The sequence below is a fragment of the Asterias amurensis genome, chromosome 3 (genome assembly GCF_032118995.1).
Source record: "Asterias amurensis chromosome 3, ASM3211899v1".
Classification (NCBI taxonomy): Eukaryota; Metazoa; Echinodermata; class Asteroidea; order Forcipulatida; family Asteriidae; genus Asterias; species Asterias amurensis.
Window position 1 is genome coordinate 1,838,530 of NC_092650.1, and position 22,225 is coordinate 1,860,754.

The window sequence follows — 22,225 nt, forward strand, 5'->3', positions numbered from 1 at the left end:
AAAGATATTGACAAAAGTTTGGTGGTTAGGGCTTTAAAATGAAACAAGAAAAATAAATTTAATTTTTTTATTATTTTAAAGTTCCTTTTGAGACCAAAGATGAAGCTACTGTTCTCCGTCTTGTTCACACGCTTTCTTCAAACTTAGACTTGATTGTGGCAATTCTATTCTGTATTGTATGGACTCCCTGATGAAGATCTTGCTAACCAGCGTGTACAAAACACTGCTGCTTGCCTCGTTTTCTTGTCTGCCTTGTTTCACCATATTACACCAGTACTAATGAATTTGCCTTGGCTTTCAGTTAAGTTTTGTATGATTTATAAAATTCTTTGTGAACTTTCAAAACTCAAACATGTCAATCTCCTGCTTATTTATCTGAACTTGTTCACCATTATTCCCCTACTTAGACTTTACGATCATCTCAACAGTCATTGCTTTCAACATCAAGAGCTTCTTCCATTTTTTTTATGGCCACAGATTATTTTCTTTTGTCACACTGTTTCTTTTGGATAGTCTTCCTGTGCATGTTTGCCAGGCTAGTTCTTTACAATTAAAGCTGCTTGTTTGTAATCTGCTTATTTGTAACTGTATCTTTAACTCATTGTATTTTATTGTTCTCTATGCGATTAGTGGCTTTTTGCATTAGGCGTTTTACAAATGTCTTATTATAATAAGTATTAAAGGAAACCTTGGACCGATTTTACAAAGCAATAAAATTCATTGCAAGGCAAATTGTCAGTATTACCATACTGATTTGTATTGTGACATCACACTTTACTAACCAACCATGATTGATTTGCAGTTAACAATCTTGGCTCATTGTGAAATTGGCCAGGTACTACTAACTGTATAGTGGAAACAGCAATTAAGAGTATGTGCGCCTAGGTTCTACACCCATTAGACATGTAACTCTATCCCTCTTGTGTGCAGTTTGGACTTCGTTAACTGTACAGTGATTGCAGAAGGTACATGATACATGGAAGACCTTTTAAATTGGGATGAAGTGTTTGCTTGCTCTATAAAGAGGATTAGTTCCTGCTGATGTTTGTCTAAAACCTATCTGCCGCCCTCTGTCAACGGACTCAGCCCAACCAACAAACAAGCTGCCATGGTCATCACCATGATCACCCACAATGCACCATGGGGGTTTGTGAATGCATGCAGAATGCCTGCTTTGTGAACACTGATCTCTACTGTGTGTGTGGTTCTCACTGTATTAGATAATAAGGCAATGGTGCAGGTGTATGTACATGGTACAACCAAGGGTGTATTGGAGGCTTGTGCACAGTGTACATGTAGGTAGTCGTACTGGCAGTACATGTCGTTGTACTGGCTGGGATTGTAGTAGTCTGGGGTCTTCCTGCGGATCCTCATGGTTGGGCAAGCTGCCAAGGCATCCCAACATGTAACCCTTTCTCTCATCACTGTACCATCCATTCCTGATGTATATTGTCTCCACACTCAGGAAGACAAAATATCCCTGTGAACCAGGGCGTTCGTTTCCAGTTAATACACAACCTGGGACACACTAACTAAACAATCCAGCCTGGCGAGGGGGGCTGATATCTGTGCTGTCGTCGTCGTACGGGACTCACCCTAGCCAGGGTTTCCTTCGTGGGTTAAATTATCCAGCCAGCAGGGTAGCACTAGGAGCTAGCAAGGAGCGGCTGAGTGGTGTGTGTGTGTGTGAGAGGCATCTTCTTGCCGGTGTGTGAGGTACACAGCATCATCATGGGCACCTGGTGAGTATGTTAAAGAAAGGCGTGTGTGTGGTGGACAGACTGTTCCTTCATCTTTTATTTTGACAGGCTTGGCTTCATGTCAGATTGTGTTATTAACTTGATTAACACATTACTCATCATGAATTTATTGGCATGAGGAACTCAATTCTAAATAGATGGAAATTTGTATTGAAGATAAAAAATATTAATTTGGTTTTACTCTTACACCGATGTGTATAGCCATGGAGGTAGAAATACCTCCATGGTATAGTACAGTGAATACTCCCGAGCTCTGTGAAAACAAAAATCACAGGCGTATTAATTTATTAGTTACTCAAGTATGTAGTTGATCTTGAGAATTTAAATTTGTACTTTTTAAAATTTGTAATGGTGATTCCTCGATATTACTCTATGAGTATAGTATGATTAGTGTACGATTCCTCGATGAAAACGGTTAAAATGTAGGAATTGTAGAAAAGTTGATCTAGCGACACATGTATGGCTTAATCAATTTTGGTTCATGTTTGTTGTTTTTATAATACTATACTCTGTTGAAAGCATTGCTGTCAAATACCAGGTGTCATCACTATGTAATGATTTAGTGTTGTTCAAATGGATTTCTTAATTATCGCCATGGACCTTCATGGCTCAGTGCTTTTTATCTTTTACGGGTGTAATAATTTATTTTTTACCAGAATGGGCTGGGGAGATGTTCTGTGTACATGTCTGGCTGGAGAGGATCCATGATAAACTGTAAATTTTTCACTTGTGGTTTTCTACCTGATAAGTGTGTTCATTTTCACAAGTTATTCTATGGTTTAAATGATGTGGATTGATCTGAGTGGTGTGTCATAAGGTTTATCGCGAATAGCAAGTTGTCAAGAGAGGGCGCTGTTGAACCCACACAAAGGTATAGGCGTTGCATGCGCGAGTCGTAGAAACTTCATAGTAACCGCCCCATATTCCTTCCCACAATGCATTGCGTTTCTGAATTGCGTTAAACCTTATTGCAGAGCGGATAACAGCGCCATAATCAAGCCCTGTTGTTTCTGATCAGGAGAGTTTGGTTCGAAACACGGTCTTGACAATTGTTTGACTTTTTATTGTATTTTAATTTTAATTTTGCCTAAGAGCATTACAAAACCAGTGTACATGACCCTTAATATAGATACCTTCAAGGCTTCATGTACATAAGATATACATTTGAAGGTTTCAACTGAAACAATTTAAGATCTTTAAAAACATTAGTAATTTAAGCATTAAAGACACTGGACACTATTGGTAATTGTCAAAGACCGTCTTCTCACTGGGTGTATCTCAATATGTTTAAAATAACAAATCTGTGAAAATTTGAGCTCAATTGCTCGTCAAAGTTGCGAGATAATAATGAAAGAAAAAACACTCCTGTTGTCACACAAAGTTGTGTGCTCTCAGATGCTTGATTTTGAGACCTCAAAATCTAATTTTGAGGTCTTGAAATCAAATTCGTGGAAAATTACTTCTCTCTTGAAAACTACATTAATTCAATGGATACAGCAATTGAAGATAGTGTTCAGTGTCTTTAGGGTTGTAATGACCCATATGACACATATGAAAGAGCAACAGACTGAAGTGATTATTGTCTAACAACTTCCATTGCACATAGTACCATGTCATGGCCGAGCGGTCTCGTACATCAGATCCAACACCTATAGGAGCTTGGTCTCAAATTCAAATCCAGGTCATGACACCTGTGTCCTTGGGCAGGACTTGAATTTTGTACATTTGTTTCTCATGGTCCAGGGGTGCATTGGACTTGGAGGGTAGAGATTGTTGATGTGATTGATTAGCAACATGTGTGCCCATTTGGGTTCTGATGGTGCATACTCCAAAGGAGTAGCGATAAATATGGGTGGTAATAAAGTAACTGTTTTTAATGATACCTGTAACTGGCGGTTATCCACTGATGGATATCAACAATAAAACATTTAAAATAATAATAAGGTTCATTGACACTGGAAATTTGCTGTAAGAGTGTCTCATGACTTAATGATTATTTTTACAATTATTACATGAACTTGTTGCCTTATTTATTTACAAGGATAGTCTCCATGTTTACGTAAACGGTAAACTAACCCTTTCCTCACAGACCATCAACCTGCGTTCCTTCTGTTGTAACTCGTTACAATTATGAGCAATGTAGCTGCCCCAGCGTTCATGTTAGTTTTCACTCTCTACCAATTAAATCCTAAAACAAGCAATCTACCTTTAAAGTTTCTCCCTAAACAGTGGTCCAAATGCCATGTTAAAACAACAATGACCAGTCCAAACTCCCAAGTGGTCCGGCTGACAAGTTCAGTTTTGAAAAGCTTCCCCGTCTCATTCATGGAAAAGTTGGTGGACTAGTAAATGACAAGCTAGCTGGTCTGCTGGCCAACTGGGTAAACCCTGCTTTTCAAAAACCAAGGAATGGGAAGGTGAAATTTCAGTTAACATGTAGACTATTACTGATACTGTATAATTCTCGCGTGTTTTGGAAAATGTTTGGGACCATTTTTTAAGCATGTGAAGAAAACAAACTCACGCACTTTAACGGGTCCCAATGCATACATGTAGACTGTATAGTTCTTGCGTGTTGTGGAAAATGTTTGGGACCATTTTTTACGCTTGAAGGAAACAAACTCACGCACTTTAACAGTGCCCAATGTTCAGCATACATGTAGTAATTCTCGCGTGTTGTGGAAAATGTTTGGGACCATTTTTTGTATGCTTGATGGAAACAAACTCACGCACTTTAATGGGTCCCAATGTCTAAATACGCATGAGACCCATACAGTCTATAGTATTAGTATTGACCCCTGACTGACTGTAGCGCAGGGTATGTGGCTGGGTATGTAGTTGGCGGAAATAAGCTTGAGAGACCATGCTGGGGGACTTTTTGTTAAAGACTGCATTGATCTTTATTCCAGGAAAGCACTGTTCTGAGGGGTGCCATGACCCTTTGCCTGTTCGCTATCCAATTCCCCCTCCCTTCAATCTACTCGTAGACAAGCATTTGAATTGAAAGGTTAATTGGCTGGTATTGCTCTTTCTAATCCCTTTCAAAATATTATGAGGGTTATTTCATGTCAGTAGGGGTGGTATGCCATGCCCTTTTATGTACATGTTGAAATGCAAGCAGTGTACGAATTGGTACAACATCAAAATAACATCTTTGTAAATCATATGTTCTTGAAAAATAATTCCCCGTATTTAATTTAGAATGGTGTTTCAAAAATAAATAATTTGACAATTTGATGATTGATTTATAGTAGGAAATGGTTATTAAAAAGTGAATACTGAACATCATAATATAAACAAAATTGTATTCAGTAAAATGTTATATTTACTCTCTTTACTTTTCAATACTAAATTTTGTTTTTCCTGAATGATCAGAAATTATGTCAGCTTAAAATTGAAAATGTTAATGCTGTGTAAAGTTTCATACTCACTGAACACTTCAATGTTCAAACAAAATATTGAAATCAAATCAATTGGATTTGTCAACAGAACAGGCTCAAAGAAGCTGGACTGAATTTTAACAGGCTTGTTCTCCCTGATGATACGGAATAATCAAAGGCGATTGCCTCCCCCCCCCCTCCCCCGGTCATTGCCCTAGTGCCCTTGTAATGCTCCATTGGATATTTACAGTTTCCTCAAAGGGTGCCCTTTACAAGGAGAAAATGCCTTGGTGCCCCTGCCCTTTCAAACATGAAGCATAAAGGGTCCAATTTCATCAAGCATGTAGCACAAAAACCTAGCAAAAACAGGTTACCAGCTAACATTCCGTAAAGTTTACATTGTTACGACTGGTGCCCTACTTAAAATTTTTGCTCAGCAAAAGAATTTGTCAAGCAGATTTTCTATGAAATTGGGCCCTGGCCTGTAATATTCAGGGATGAGATTGTTCAGACTTTTGGCTGAATTCAGGCCTTTTATGTCGACCTGGTGGAGAAAATCAGACAATATTTGTTTCAACAAATGAAGAAATCCTGCTCATTGGTCTACTTCTCTAGTGCTTTGGATACTGTTTCCAAAAGCTCCTTGGAATCTATAACCCCAGGGGTTACCAAACAATAGAAATGGCATATTTAACCACAGGGGTTACCAAAAGGCAGAAATGCCTTCATTTAGTCATACCATGGAGGAATAAATTAAATTATTCCTCCATGGTCATACCTATGAATTTCCAAGTTTCAGACTTTTTCGTTAGTGATGACTCTCACCCCTGAATATTCCTCTGCAACTAGGACAGGTTCAGTAAATGTTTCTAGTTCATCTGAGGTAATCAAGCCATGTGTTGAATCAAGTGTTCGAAGAGTGTAAAACAGAACATGATTTCATTGGTCTTGATATTCAAACATGATGAAATGCATCGGCCTGGTGCTGGATTATGAGTGATTTAATACAGCAATAGAGCAAAGAACTTCAGATCAAAACCTGAAGTATTCTTTCTCTCATGTCCTTCATGTTTCAGTATTCCCTGACCAGCTTAAATCTTTAATATTTGATTTGCTACTTTTTCCCACTCATGTACTTGAGTACTCTCCCCTAGATAACTAAGGAAATGGAGCTAGACCGCAATATCCGTTTAGAATTCCCACGAGTTCCCGCCAGTGGTTTGTACACAATGCTAAATAAACAGTGAAAGCTGCGCCTACTCCCCCCCCCAATCGTACTCATAAAAAACAGAACTTGGGGTTTTGTTCACTTTTGATTCTGCTGTATTTATGTTATTGAATAAGCTTAAAGGGAAGGTATAAGTTTGGTAATCACTCTTAAAATTATTGCCAATAAAAACTTTTGGTTAGCAGCCTACATGTATAGCAACTTTCAATATTTTAATTTTAAAGCAGTTTGAGAGGTGTTTCACTTTAAAGTATTGCGGTTAAAAAAATACAAAAGTTTTTCAGCTATTACAATGGATAATAAACAAGAACTTTCTAGTGCATTATAAATAAATGATTCCTACATGTGCCTTAAAGGCACTGGACACTATTGGTAATTGCTCAAAATAATTGCTTTTTTTTATTATAACGGTTGAAAGAGTTGTCAAAATAATTAGAAGAGAAGATGTAACAAATTTTCATTGAGATGGTACTAAGATAGTAATAGCTGTTAGTGTTATCAAAATCTTGTCTTCAACCAGCACAGGCTGTCAGGCACCCCACCCCTTCATTATGAGAGGGCAACCGTAAGTGCATGTTTGTGATATCGATAATTTTCTTAAGCCCTTCAAGTTTACTATCAACAATCAGTCTGATTTCCATCACCACTATTTGCCTTTCCCTATTTATTTAATCCCCAGTATATGCCTGGGATATAGCGCCAAAACCAGTCAGCATACAATTAATAATCTTTTGATGCTTTTCTTCAAACGCTCTCAAGTGTTTTTTTGTTTTTTTGCACCTCTACCATGTCAAATTTACTTTGGGTCTACACGATTTCTCACAGCGCAAGCAAACACACAGGCGTTGAATGTTTCATCGTTTTTGTGATTGAAGTATGCAATTGGTAACCTCTTGGTGTTCACTAGGAAGCCAGCGTGCATACCCCTGATGCCTGTTGGCCCCTTCTACACAGGCTAAGGCCAAACAAAAAACAAAACATGTTTAGCGACCCCGCCTTGCTCCATTTTTAGAAGCCGTTTAAAAAAACAAATTAATACAAACAAATTGTGATGAAAACAAAAAAGGATACATCTTAACGATCTCCAACAATTTTTTTTAAAATTTGCCCAGCCGGTTGCTAAATTATTTGGTCTGGAATTACACAGATGCCGTAGAGGTCAATGCATCTGTTGCACTGGTCTTTGGCCTTGGAGCCCCCTTCAACATTTTCAGAGACTTCCCAAATTTTCCAACCGAAGTGCCCTTTGGAAATTGAAAAGAAAAATCCTCTTTTTTTTTTCAAATTGGCAGGACGCTAAACATGTTTGTTTTTTTATTTGGCCTATACACTACCAAGACAACCAAGGGTCATTGTGATCAATTGACGTCATCACACCTATTTGTTGAGGGTGCCTCACCACTTACCTCAACCCAAGAAGATTAACATGGGTTTCTAGTAGTAAGAAGGTTGACATAATACAGGTCTACTGGGCAGTGATGGGTTTTTGTCACAGTTCAATATGGGTTATGAATAAGAAAGATTGTTCTTTACATGGGGAGCGGTCTGCTGAATGTCTGTGCGTAGAAACCATGGATGGAACATGTACTTCTGAGATAAAAGCAAAGGATAGGAGTGGGTTTGTTTTTTTGTTTTTTTTGGGGGGGGGGGGCGTCAAAAGCCAATGGATCCCACTTCTGAATTTTACAGTCAGTCAAATCAATTACAGAATACACGGGATTGTAATTTTCAGAATTTTATTTGATTTCAGACTTTTGTTTTATGTTTGCCTGGTGACAAAAAAAATACTGATATTTTCTCCAGACTAAAATAAATCCTGCTATTTGATCTACTTCTCTAGCACTATGGATACGGTTCACAAATGGCTCCTTGAAATCTATAACACCAGGGGTTATCCAATTGTGGAAATACCAACATTTTAAGAAACCAATTTTCAGATTTGTTGTCAGCACTGACTCTCGCCCCTTTATACACTAGCCTGTATCTTAAAACGAGATATTGAAATTATCAATTTATGATAGTCTTCATGATATTGAACTTGGGTTTTGACAAATTTATCAGCAAATCAGTCAGGGACTGACACATAAATCAAACCTTTTCTCAATGTGCAAGTTATAAAATATTTCTTGCATTTTTTATGACATAAAAAATTAATTATTTTTTCTAGCTTCTTTTATTGTAACTATACCATTTTTAATGGAAGTTTTAATTGCTGGTCACCTTTAAAAACCAGTATTCTCATTGAAAGGTTTTCCCAGGGTAAATAAGAAACAAATAAAAAATAATAAATAAAAACAAAAATTCTATTTAGACACAGACGAGTACTATCAGCCACACGAAAAAAGACCAACCAATTGCTGTACATATTAAAGATACACACAATTGCTCCTTATGTAAGCAAATTCGCAGACAGAACAATACTGCGATAAACTGCAACCAAACATACCATACAGTTAGTATTACAAATAATTTGTCACATTGGCTCAATCCTTAAAGGGACAAACCTGTGCTGTCTATACACTTCATTGTGGTCTTCCATTATTTTATTAAAATATTTCGTAACTAGGTTAAAAATGATAATCAACGAAAAGATCAAATACAGACAAGCAAATAGAAAATAAATAGTGATTTCGACACTGCTGTACATTTTCCCCTCAGTGCGCATTCATGCACTATATTCCACAGACTCTCACATTATGTACATGTAGTACATGGTCGCCCATAAAATATACACTGTGTAGAGATATTCCATTATAGCATTGCAATTTGCAGTGCTGGATTTTGAACGCGTGTGCACACACACACACACACACATCGTCGGATCGTCGTTCCGCCTACTGCAGAAGACATAGCCTAAGATTTCCAACATGGAAAAAAGACCTGATTAAATTTGCATTGCACTCTGGCCATGCTCTGTAGGCTGGGACACTCCCCAAGTAGAATCTATGGTGACATGGACGCGCTGTGTGTAGTGTGTAGAATGCTATGGATGAAAGATTATGTACGCTCAAAATGTCTTCATAAATGTACACAAAATATGGCATGCTTTTATGTCAATATTTGTTGTGTACGGTTCATTTTGTGAATTTGCCAATTAGTTTGGAATTCTGTATTTAATATATAAATGAAATGCGTAAATTTATGGATGTTGCACAGAGATGTAAATTCATGAGATGGGTGTGGGAGCATGTGGGTCCATGGAGCAGTGGTGAACATATGGGGCAAATAAATTATATATCCATGATGCCAATGCATAGTACATTATGTGATTAATTCGTTTAGGGGTTTTGTACATTAAAAACAGTATGAGGCCTATTTTTTTTACTGTATACTAAATATGATTAATGTTGTCTATTTAGAAGATTTATTTATTTTATTTGTGTATATTGTTTTTTGTTTTTTTTACATCATAACACAGTTTGATGTATACTTACTTTCAGGGCTCAAATTCCGGGATAAAATCCACAAGCCTTTTAACTCAAAATGTTTACTGGCCAAGAATTCTTGTTATAATACATGTAAGACCATAATCAAAATGAGGAGAAGAAAAAACAAAGAAAGAACATTGTAACTGTTTTTGTTTTAAGATTTGGAGAAGATGTCTTTCATTTTTACTGTTGACAAGTATGTACTCAACAGAATAGACCGATCCACTAAGCTCCGCCCTATTGCGTATTGACCAATCACAACGCAACGAAGGTCCGACAAATAAGGTCCGACATGCGTGCGCATATCTTTGCGCGTGCGGCAGAGTTGTGCAGAAAGGCATTGGAGAGCCCCACGTGTTCTTGCTCAAACATGCGTCGTGAGCGGAGCCTACTGGATCGGTCTATTGAAAGATATTACAAGGTGAGGTGATAATGTAATTGAAAAACAAAGATTATCGGACTTGTCCAGTTGTGAGTTTAGAGGCCCAATGCTAATATCATTGGCCTAGGGCCTGTGTTCCAGTACTAATTTTCAGACCTTGTTATAAGTGTTTATGTTAATGCCTATGATTGTACATGTAGGCCTACATTTTCCATTAAGAATATATTCTTGAATCTGTCCATCCGCCTTATACAGCTATTGAGGTAGATGTATTCATCGGGATTTGTTGAAGGAAGATGTGGGGGAAAAATCCACATGAAATCATATTTTGGGGAGAATACTACAGATTGATCCTCCTTATTAAACTTGTGCAGAATTTGAAGGTTGAATTCGTCAGACAAGTCCTCTGTACTGTAAGGCAGGTGAACTGAATCTGGCCTGTTAACCTGAAAATTTAGAATGGAATGCCTGAAAAACGGTGTACTGTGTTTGGGGGTATTTTATGTCAAAGGTTTTAGCCGAGACTAAACCATGCCAAAACATGGCCAGCATCTGCCTGCCAGTGTTTGTACCGTTAGTACAATTGGCTCGCTATATTTCACAAGATGGAACGAAGATCTCTGCCATTTGAACTGAATAGATGTGTATCATGCTGTCATGTTTCCTGTGTGATGTAGTAATAATGAATATGGATTGTTATTTAAACTGAAGTGAGGCGAGACCATAGAATTCAAATCCTACGTGTTAGCAGTGAGCGGGTACCACAACGATTTAAAAGATGTTAGTTTTGCATCGGGATGAATAATATGTATGCAATTACCCTTACACTAATGTGTGTTTAAAGCACTGTCTGTACTTTCCTGAGTTGTCTAAAAAATAATGCACGTAGGCAAATTACTTGGGTGGAATTTCAGTCCTGTGTGCAGAATGTTGATCTCCAACATTAAAAGTGCTCAGTAGCTTTGGAGGAACTTTGGAGGAAAAAATTGGCATCCAGAATCACCGTCTTTGTTGATTTGTTGGTTCCCAGTTGCACCATGGTTTAAAACAAACTAACTTTGTAAAATTGTACCATGGAGGAAGGTTGTACCAAATACTGGGTTATACTCCCATGCTGTGTTTACTACTGGTTCCTGCTGGTGAAATGCGTGACAAACTTATCTTAAAGTAGGTCACCCAGTAAGTACTGACAATACTGTTAGAAGTAAACTCAGATTGGTCCTCCTGATGTATTTGTCTGTCTACTATATTTTTAATCTCTTTTTGTGGTGCATTGTCTATGGTATACCCTGCAGCAAGAGAACCGAGTCTAGGTGCAGTGCCAGTATATACATGTACTTAACTGTAAAACCAGCAGCTCTATGATAGAACTACCCTGCATGTCACAAACTGTCACATTAGCCAAACCATTTATTGATTTGTCACCAAGCCTTTTATACCTTTCAAGGTAACTGAGCTGTTCAAAGCCCCAACAATCAAGCCCCTATGGTTGTAGGGGTTGAGAGGACCTGTTGCCATTAAATACAAGTGAAGGAAAATGTGAGCAAACAAGCGAAATAAAATTGTGAAATTGAGGACAAGAACCTGGTGCCTGGTTTTAAGACTTGGATCCTTGGAGCGATTGCTCAGACAGATTGGCAATGTAGTCGTCAATTTCACATCACTGCTTTCTGCAGTAAGTGAGCAGTCATCTGCTTTTAAAGGCACTGGGGTGAATTTCACAAAGAGTTACATATGAACATGTTAGGGCCATGTCACTTGGGGCAATTTACGGGCAACCAGTTCCAGGCAATCTCCAAGAAGCCAAGGCATTCCAATTTGAAATTTTAAAACTTTTCATTTGTGGATCATAAGACAATGTTTTAAAATTAACTCATGTGCCACCTTAGTGATCCTGCAGCATGCACGGCAATTGGTCGCCTCACAGTTGCCTGTAAAAGTTGCCTCGTGTGACAAGGCCCTAAGACTAGCCTTATCTCGAGTAAGGACGAATTACTCGTCCTAACTTAGGACTAGCCTCAAGTTTTTAATACCTCCTAGGACTACTACTACTAGTCATAAGTTGGGACTAGTCCTATTTGTGAAATCAACCCCTGGACACCTTTGATGATTGTCAAAGACCAATTTTCTAACTTGCATAAAATAACAAATCTGTAAAAAATTAGACTCAATATTGGTCATCGAAGTTGCAAGGGAATAATAAAAGGAAAAACACCATTGTTGCACAAATTTGTGTGCTTTCAGATATCAAAAAAGAAAGAAAAGGCTTCAGGCCTGAAGTCTTTTAATATTTGAGTGAGAATTTACCTCTTTTTTCAAAAACTATGTTACTTCAAAGGAGCCGTTCTCACTATGAATTATACTACCACAAGCTCTCTGGTTGCTTGTTACCAAGTAAGTTTGAATGCTCACAAATTATTTTGAGTAATTACCAATAGTGTCCACTGCCTTTAAAGGTACATGTATTACCTAAAAAAAATAAGCTTAATTCATGGCAACTGCTTCATGAGAGTGCATTTGATGAAGTAGTTGTTATTACAAAAGCTCACAAAAGCAGTTTTTGTATGTACATTGTTAGTAGTCTATTAAGTACTACCAGTACCTTTCTCGTTTGATCTGTCAGGCTAACAAATCTTGCTTTTGTGTAATGGAAAAAATAATTCAACCTAAATAATAATTCTTTATCCCTGATGCAGTTATTAATTATACAAAAGAGAAAGAAACCATTATTTTCAAATTTGGTTTCGACATTTAAGTCAGTGAAAAAGATGTGGAATTTGCTCATTTGGTTAGATTCACCAAACACCAAACCCTTCTCAGAAATGGATGGAAATTGCATCAGGGATAATTATTAACCAAGAATAGTAAACAAAGTTAATGACCTCAGAAATACACTAGACGGTCATGCATTATTTATTTTCACTTGAAGGTTTACTTTATTAAACAAACTTTAATGAAGTTCATACAAAGTTTATATAATTTCATATAATATCAAGGGGTGGGCTCTGCCCTGAAATGACATCATCACTAAGATACTAAGAAAGGAGGTAATCATGCAATAGGGTTTCCATGGCGATGCATTTTCTGTGTAATGACAGCATCACTTGTGTTCAGTGGTAACCCTGGCAACGGTCTACCCACAATGGGCTATTGACGTCATACAACTCGATCTTTTCAACCTGGGTATGAAAGTTATTCATTCTTTCCCTGAATAAACGCTGGGTTGAGCAATGGATTGAAAAGAAAACCCAGAGACAAATAAAAGAGAGTATGTGAACATGTAATGTACATGCACGTCTGGCCCAGAGTTCTTGTTTGCTGGCATCATTAGAATTGGCACGTACACATTATGTGCACTTGTTTAAAGATGACAATCAAGTGTTTCTTATATTGCCTTTGTAGTCAAAATTGATTAATCACAAACAGCTTTGGATCATATTTGAAACAAGCAGAAAAGAGACTGACTTTAGAGAGGCTTGCAAGGATCAGCTGATTTTACTCTTTTTTTTAATCTCAGTTTTACCATTCAAAATTAAAAAATACTATATGTTTTTTGTGAAGTTACAGTTGCATGTTTAGAAATGTGCTGTCAGTTTTGGAAAAAGTGAATCTCTTTCGACTTTCAAAAAGGCCAACGTCATCTGCTGCATCGTTTCCTTTTGAAATGTTACAATTCAATTTATTAAGTTCTAACAAAAACGCCCTTTTCTCGCAGTCCTACCATGCTCAAAGTTTAATCGGCACCAGTTTGTAGGTGGTGTTGTTACACTCTGTAGGCCTACATCATTTATTGCAAAAACTGGCATATTTGACCCGTTTACAAAATCCATGGTAAAATTATTATAGTGATAAAAACCCACATGTAACGCGGGAGTGTGTGTTTACCATGCATACAATATGTAGGCTAATTTATGAATGGACATATAACACCATTGAGTATTAAAACATGCTATGGATGTAATGCATTAAAGGCAGTGGACACTACTATATTGGTAATTACTCAAAACAATTATTAACATAAAACCTCACTTGGTAACAAGTAATGGGGAGAGGTTAATAGTATAAAACATTGTGGGAATCAGCTCATCTGAAGTGGCGTAGTTTTCAAGAAAGAAGTAATTTGATTTCGAGACCTCAAATTTCGAATTTGAGGTCTCGAAAACAAGCATCTGAAAGCACACAACTTCGTGTGACAAGGGTGTTTCTTTCATAGCTATCTCGCAACTCCGAAAACCAATCTAGCCCAAATGTTCACAGGTTTGTTATTTTATGCATATGTGGAAATACACCAAGTGAGAAGACTGGTCTTTGACAATTACGAATAGTGCCCAGTGTCTTTAATTATATACAGACCTTGAACTTAGTTCTTGAAAGGGGCGCAGCAATTTTCCTCTGGTAAGGGACACGCCTATAAAAGGAAGCCATCAGTTTTTATTGGAACTTTGCAAAGGGCACCACAGCAATTGCTGATGGTAATGTGGGTTATTTGGAGGCCTGATATATATTTTTGATAACCATTACTTTAAAATCCCTGTATGGTGAAATTATACCTAAATTGTCAGCAAGCATACATTTGAATATACTAGAAGTAGGCCTATATGTTTTGGTTGTGGGCGTCATGGGTTATTTTGAGGCCCGATCTTTTTTAGTTCAAGCATTACTTGAAAATTCCTGTATTAATGGTTAGTGTGGTAGGCAACCATAATGGCCAGCAAATATTTCATTATTTGAACTTGAGAGCCATTGTGATATTGTTTGTAATGAGGCAGCCTTGTGCAATGTGTTTATTTATAACAGTCAAGGATGCTCCATATTTCTCTCTACTATTGTTCAAGACACCATTTAATTGGCTCTGAGACTAGAAAAAAATCCTTTCATGATTGAAGGCTTGATGAAACGAGATTTATTGAATGCCAATTAGAGGAGGAGGTGTCAGTCTGCCAAAATGAAATTTATAATTTGATTTTAAAGGGTTTTGATACCTTTTGTAGATCAAGGTTTTGGCCATGACATGAATCCCTACTCACTGTGAATGAAGATGGACTTATAATTTACCTGTAGAAGTTTCAGCTTCATTAGTTGTCATGTTTTTGAGAGAGAAAGAAAGGGGAGAATCACTGAGCAATGTTTTCAGGAGAGTCGCGTATGCTAGAATATTTTTTTTGCTCCTGAGGTGACTTCTTTTCTCTTGTGACATTGTTTTACTCATTTCACACATACAGCACCTCAGCAAGCAATATTTTAAGGGAAGCTTTCTACTATCTTTGTCATCAATCTGTGGACATTGAGAAGTGTGATTTAATAAAGAAGATCCAATCAATGGTTATAACACTAGACATTTTAAAGGTATTATGTTCAATTTCATTAAGCCGTCGTCAGAAAAGATTCTTATACAACAGGAATTTCTGAAGAAAGAAAAATACAAGAACCAAAAGTCAGCTCACATAGGCCCATTTTACAGGGCCTGTGAGCACAAAACGTAACAGAAAATGAATGAGGTTACCAGCCCAAATTACATTATAAGTTTGCATTGCTGTGGCTGGTGCTGGACTCGATTTTTGCTTAGCAAAGAAATTTGTCAAGCAGTATTTCCTGCTTAACAGCTTTATTAAATTGGGCCCTGGTCTTTTGGGTGGTTCCTTACTATGGCCAAGCAAAGTTTCTTTCTGTAAATGTTGTGCGCTGAGAGCAGCTTTCAAAGTATACTGCGAGAACTGTATCAATTAGAATAGGAATCAATATGGCGCTAGTGTTAGGAGACTCATTGAAGTCATTGATACGTTAAGAAGAGAATCATGGCAGTTTGATATGTCACATACGTAACCAATGCTAGAACATGACCTGTGTGGACTATCGGATTTCAACCCGGACATTGGCTTTATTTTCCTCGCGACAAAAGCAGTTAAAATCTAGGTATGAATTCTTTGGAAAGGCTGATGAGGCACCTTGATTCTCGGTCTCTCAACTACCCCCCCCCCCCCTTCAACTCCCGGAGGAGCAACGTGTTTTGACGTCACTGGCTGCCTCGCTACCATTGTGCGAGCCTAGCGTACTGTAATTATATATATTACCATGGCAACCTGACCTTCATTGTCCTTGATGTTTGGCGCTTGATGAAATTTCATTTTGAGCAGATCATTGAGTCGTCAGACTGTTTGGTGTCTGTGCTTTAAGGTAGCCTCAAAATATTGGCGATGATGAAAATGTGCTCGCAGCGTGATCAGCATTGGAAGCCAATTTGATTCTTAGCTGTTAAAAGAAATTAAAGGCGTGGCGCGACGTCGTGACAATAGATGAATCCATGTATCGAACTGCATCAGTGCCCAAACTCAATCAAGGTTTCCCAGGTTTTGTGAACCGTAATACCTACTTTTATAACAAATTTGTACTTTATTATTATTGTTTTGATTACCAATTCGTCACCACATCCTTTACAATACTTCTTGACGTAAAGAGTGCTTTTCATTCTTGCATGAAGGAAAGTGCACTAGCATATTGCAGTGTAAAAAATTATTCTTACACTTACAATGTACAATCAAGATTAGTAATTCAAGTACAATTTGATTACAAATTTTCACTCTTAAAATTTTGATTTGAATCAAAAAAATTATAGTGAAAGAAAAATACACGGATGCTTTTAAATGTTTGCACCAGGTAGATTCGTAACACTAGCAGTATTGTTAATGTTTTAATTCTTTATACTGCCACTATTTTTATGCAATTTTCATTACAGCATCAGTACCCAGTAACAAATTTTTTCCCATCATTATGCAAGTTAACAACTTGCCAACTTGACACAACAAGCAAGTCACCTGCAATAAACGATGTACAGTACACATTAACGAGGGGCTAGTCAGAAATGGATGGCGCTCAATACCTCATTAAGAGTTAATGACGTCAGTGTAGCTGCAGCTAGTTGTGTGTGTACACGTATTGACAACACAACTTGCTTGCGGTTCTGTACTAGCGGTTTGAGTGTTGTACTGGCTGCAGCAACGTTTCGTTAAATGCACTCGAGACTGTGTAAAAAAGCAGGCAAATTTACTGTTCAAGAACACAGTGTAAGGGTAGGTAGTTGATACTAACGCGGACAAGGTAATACATGTATTTAGCAATTTTTTTATGCTGTTAAATTGTTGTTTGTAGAATGGTTGAAAGTATGTAATATTTACATTTGGTTATATTTGTACAAAGGTTTGGAACACCATCATTATGAAAATTAGATCAATTCCTAGAAGAAAAAATTACTGCATGTAATTTTGAAATGATCGCATTGATTAGTTGTAATGGTTCTCATCTTTTGCGAACCCTATGTACCTTAAATTTTATAACAACTTGTTCAAATTTGTACAATTTCATGGCTCTGCTCGGTGTTACAGAAGCGGGGATTTTCGCACAATGTAGTCAACACTCACAATGTTAAAGAATAGACCTTCTCAGGGATACAGCCATAGACACTGCAGAAGATGTCAATTCGTACGTTATACCAAGTGTATGTACGTCTGTACCTTACAGTATTGCTTGTCTCAAGATATTCCGCCCCTCCTTCTCTCTTGGCGTCTGATTCAGTCTCAGACTGTTGAGGTTGTCATGTCTATAATAGTCTTGAACTGAGAGTTGGTTGTATATTAACAATGTATACTAATAGTTGGCCTGATGTCGTGGTGATGATTACCGCATAATTGACAGCATTATGTAAAGTGTGAATAATTTGTCTGTAGGTCGTCAGTGCAGAATTCCATGGGAAGTAGCACCATAATCTTAAGCCATATATTTTAGGCAGTGAGAGCTCTGATTATTAACTGAATTTCTTTCAAATTCAAACATTTTTAGGGAACCTGCCATTTATGAATGGGAATAAATGAATGGTGGCTCAGTCTTGCAGAGTCGTGGCCATGTGACACAGGACCTTGTCTACAGCTCGGCAAGTGTGCTCGGGCCATAATCGCACGACCACGAACCTGGCAGGTTTTAAACGAACATTCAAGACCTTGCCCCACCCTTTTATCCTCTTATACACGGTCTGTTGTGAGATTGTGTATTTTGACAGAAGATGGACACACAAGTACATGTAGAATGTATAATTTATGGAGTTGTAGATGTAGCAAACCTGTAGTCATTGCTTCAACATGATCACCATATGATCATTCTTTGGGTAGTGGTTTGTGAGACTCTTTCATGACCCAATTACTGGTGTCATGTGGCAACTGTTGTCATGGTGATTCCTGATTATCATTTGGATTTATGAATTATTTCACCTGTGTACAGAATTGTACACAAACAGCCTCCAAGTAACACGTTTAGTTATTTTGTTTACAAACATTAAAAATAATGTATACAATATTATTTGCTTTTACCCTTACACCGGTGTGTGTTTTAGCACTGTTAAGCACTCAGTTCTTTCCCCGAGTTCAGTGAAAATTACACTTGCAAATCAGTCGGGTGAGATTTGAACCTATGACCCTTGCACCCCCAGAGCAGATGTTCCACCACCAGACCACCAAGCTAGCCCAGTGGCTTAAGGCGCTTTTCTAAATTACTACCCCAATTGCTGTGGGTGCCATGGGTTAAATCGAGACTTGGCCATGCATACTACATTATAGCATGTTGTTAATAACCTCAATTCCTTTGTTGTTTGTTACAGCATGGGTAACCGTCGAAGCAGCCACTCCTCAACAGAAGAGAAAGATAAGGAGAAAGAACGAGAGCATCGCTCCAGCAGTAATGCCTCAGCCAAGACCCCCACCCAGACCCAGCAGGAGAAACGCCCCAGTACCAACCCACCCCTCGCTCCACCCCAACCAGCAGAAAGCCCACCTCATCAAGCCCCTCCTCCTTCGTCGACCCCGAAGCCGGCTCCGACGTCCTCGCCAATGGCTAAACCAGCGAGTAAGACAAGTGGAGGGTCCTCATTGCCAGACTTGGTTTGCTACAGCGAGGACGTCAGGAACATGCTCCTAGGGAAGGTGTCTTCAGTGAAGTGTAAACCACAAGCAAAGATGGTGCGAGTGTTCATCAGTGCAGCGTCTATAGGTAAGAATCTTTGAACTTTAACCTGTATCTATTTGTGAAGCTAACAATAATGGTTAGAGTCACTACTCAACTATCATGTCTTCCTTGGATGAAAGTTCCCCAGCTAACTAAATTCCTAAGCAACCTTAAACCTCAACCACCACCCAAAGTCCTCAACCATTCTCAACCATCCCAAACCATCTTTAACCGTCCCAACTGTCCTCAACCATCCCAAACTGTTCCCAATCGCCTCAACTGCCACTCACAGTCCTCAAACATCCTCAATCGCCCCAACAATCCCCGACTGTCCCCAACTGTCACCAACAATCCCCAAACATCCCCAACAGTCCTCAACCGCCCCAAACTGTCACCCACAGACCCCAGCCTTCCTCAACAATCCTTAACTGTCCCCAACAGTACTTAACCGTACCAAACTGTCCCCATCCTCAACCTCCACCCAGAGTCCCCAACTGTCCTCACCCCCCCCCCCCCCCCGCCCCCAATAATTCCCAACTGTCCCCAACTGTCACCAACAACCCCAACTGTCCTCAACCTGTCATCAACCAGCACCAAAAGTCCCCAACCGTCAACAGTTGCCAACCGTCCCCCACTGCCTCAACTGTCACCCCAACCATCACCAACCGGCAATAGTTCCTAATCATCACCAACAGTCCCAAGTTTGCAACCATCCTCAACCGTCTCCAACCATCACCAACAGTCCTAAACCTTCACCAACAGTCCCCAAAAAAGTCCTCAAACATCTCCAAATATCCTCAACCCTTGCCAACATTCCTAAATACGGAATACTTTGTAAAAATCAAATTACATTAATGGTAATGTTCCCATGCAGTTGCATTAATGAAAATAGATCTTGTGCCATAGAAACTAGACCAGACGTACAGTTTTTCCTTCTAGCAATTTGACTTGATTGTTCACTGGAGACACGAGTTCCCTATAGCCCACCCTCCCCCCCCCCCCACTTGCAAATTGTCCGTCTGGGAAAACACATGGTACCTTATCTAACCGCATCACATCTTCCTGCCACTGTGGTCTACGTCCAATCGCTGACTGAACTAACATTGTCTGCAGTGAGTGACTGACAACAAGGGCCCAATTTCATAGAGCTGCTTAAGCGGAAAATATTGCTTACAATATTTCTGCTTAGCAAAAATAAGCAGGCAACCAGTCACAAACTGTGCGCATAACATAAGACTTTAGCTGGTAACCCATTTCCAGTCAGCAAAATTGTTTGATGCTGAGTAAATGTTTGTGCTTAATGAAATTGGGCCCAGGGTTACCAGTCATGACTGGCACTCTGTCATCCTCCTTATCACCTCCCTGTGGATGCTACACATCTTGAAACATTCTTCAGTTGAGGTATGGCAGTAAGAAATTACATACATCTTTTGATAATATTGTCCACACAGGCTTTCTTACATTAAAGGCAGTGGACACTATTGGTATTACTCAAAATAATTATAAGCATAAAACCTTACTTGGTAACATAAAACCTTACTTGGTAACAAGTAATGGGGAGCTGTTGATAGTAAAAAATATTGTGAGAAACGACTCCCTCTGAAGTAGCATAGTTTTCGAGAAAGAAGTTATTTTCCCTGATTTTGATTTTGAGACCTCAGAAGTAGATTTTGAGGTCTCGAAATCAAGCATCTGAAAGCACACAACTTCGTGTGACAAGGGTGTTTTTTCTTTCATTATTATCTCAAAACTTCGACGACCAATTGAGCTCAAGTTTTCACAGGTTTGTTATTTTATGCATATGTTGAGATACACCAAGTGAGGAGACTGGTCTTTGACAATTACCGATAGTGTCTAGTGTCTTTAACCAATGTGAGTTCAGCTGTAAGTGCCCTACTTCTTCATTCAGTGTTGTAGTAAACTGTAAGACATCAACATTAGTGATTTAAAGGCCATGGACACTAGTGGTAATCACTCAAAATAATTGTTAGCATAAACACTTACTTGGTAACGAGCAATGGAGAGCTGTTGATAGTATTTATAAGACATTGGGAGAAATTGCTCCCTCTGAAGTAACATAGTTTTCGAGAAAGGGGTAATTTCTCGCTCCAAAATTAAAAGACTTCATTCAGGCCTGAAGCAGATGGAAACGGACAACAAGACAAATTACAGCACCTTTAGCAATCAGGGTCCAATTTCAAAAAGCTGCTTTAAAAGCACAAGTAGCTAAGCGCGGCACAATTATGCTTACATGTTGCACAACAACGTATCCAGCCAAAATACCATTTCACATGCACCATTTGCGGCTGGTATCCTGCTCTTTTTCGCTCACCATGAAAACGTTTAAAAGCAATAGTCTCTGCTTTTAATGACACTGGACACTATTGGTAATTGTCAAAGACCAGTCTTCTCACTTGCTGTATCTCAACATTTGCATAAAATAACAGACCTTGTAAAAATTTGAGCACAATTGGTTGTCGAAGTTGCGAGATAATACTAAAGAAAAAACACCCTTGTCACAAGAAGTTGTGTGCTTCCAGATGCTTGATTTCGGGACCGCAAAATCTAATTCTGAGGTCTCGAAATCAAGTCCGTGGAAAATAAGTTCTTTCTCAAAAACTACATTACTTCAGAGGGAGCCGTTTCTCACAATGTTTTATACTACCAACCTCTCCCCATTACTCGTTACCAAGTAAGGTTTTATACTAATAACTATTTTGAGTAATTACCAATAGTTTCCACTGCCTTTAAAAGCAGTACTGTACTGCCTCTGAGCCATATAATGGGTGCGTTCGATTAGCTTCCCTGGGTCGACCCCGCGGTGCTCACTCGGTTGAGCCCCTGGCCCTGACAAGAGCTAATCGAACGATCACACTCGCCCTCTCGTGGTAACGTCATGCACCTCGGGTCACCCCCAAGTGACCCATTCCATAAGCAGGGCACTTGCAGCTGACCTTGGTGAGCCCCTGAAATGACGTCAAAGCTTTTAGAATGCACCGGGGGGCAGACTGGGGTGGAGTCGACCCAGGGAAGCTAAACGAACGCACCCTAATGCCTCC

The 22,225-nt window shown here is 38.7% G+C and overlaps 1 protein-coding gene across 5 annotated transcripts in view; it reads left to right on the top strand.

Moving 5' to 3' along the window:
• Positions 1-22,225, top strand: part of LOC139934341 (NACHT and WD repeat domain-containing protein 2-like) — a 62,222-nt gene that overhangs the window by 19,506 nt on the left and 20,491 nt on the right. For 4 of the 5 annotated variants that reach the window (XM_071928518.1, XM_071928520.1, XM_071928519.1 and 1 more), the window contains one exon: positions 18,823-19,211. In XM_071928518.1, the coding sequence (XP_071784619.1) occupies positions 18,823-19,211 (389 nt within the window). Of the gene's footprint in view, positions 1-1,241; positions 1,743-18,822; positions 19,212-22,225 lie in introns of those variants that run through there. The other variant, XM_071928521.1, reaches the window with a different exon arrangement.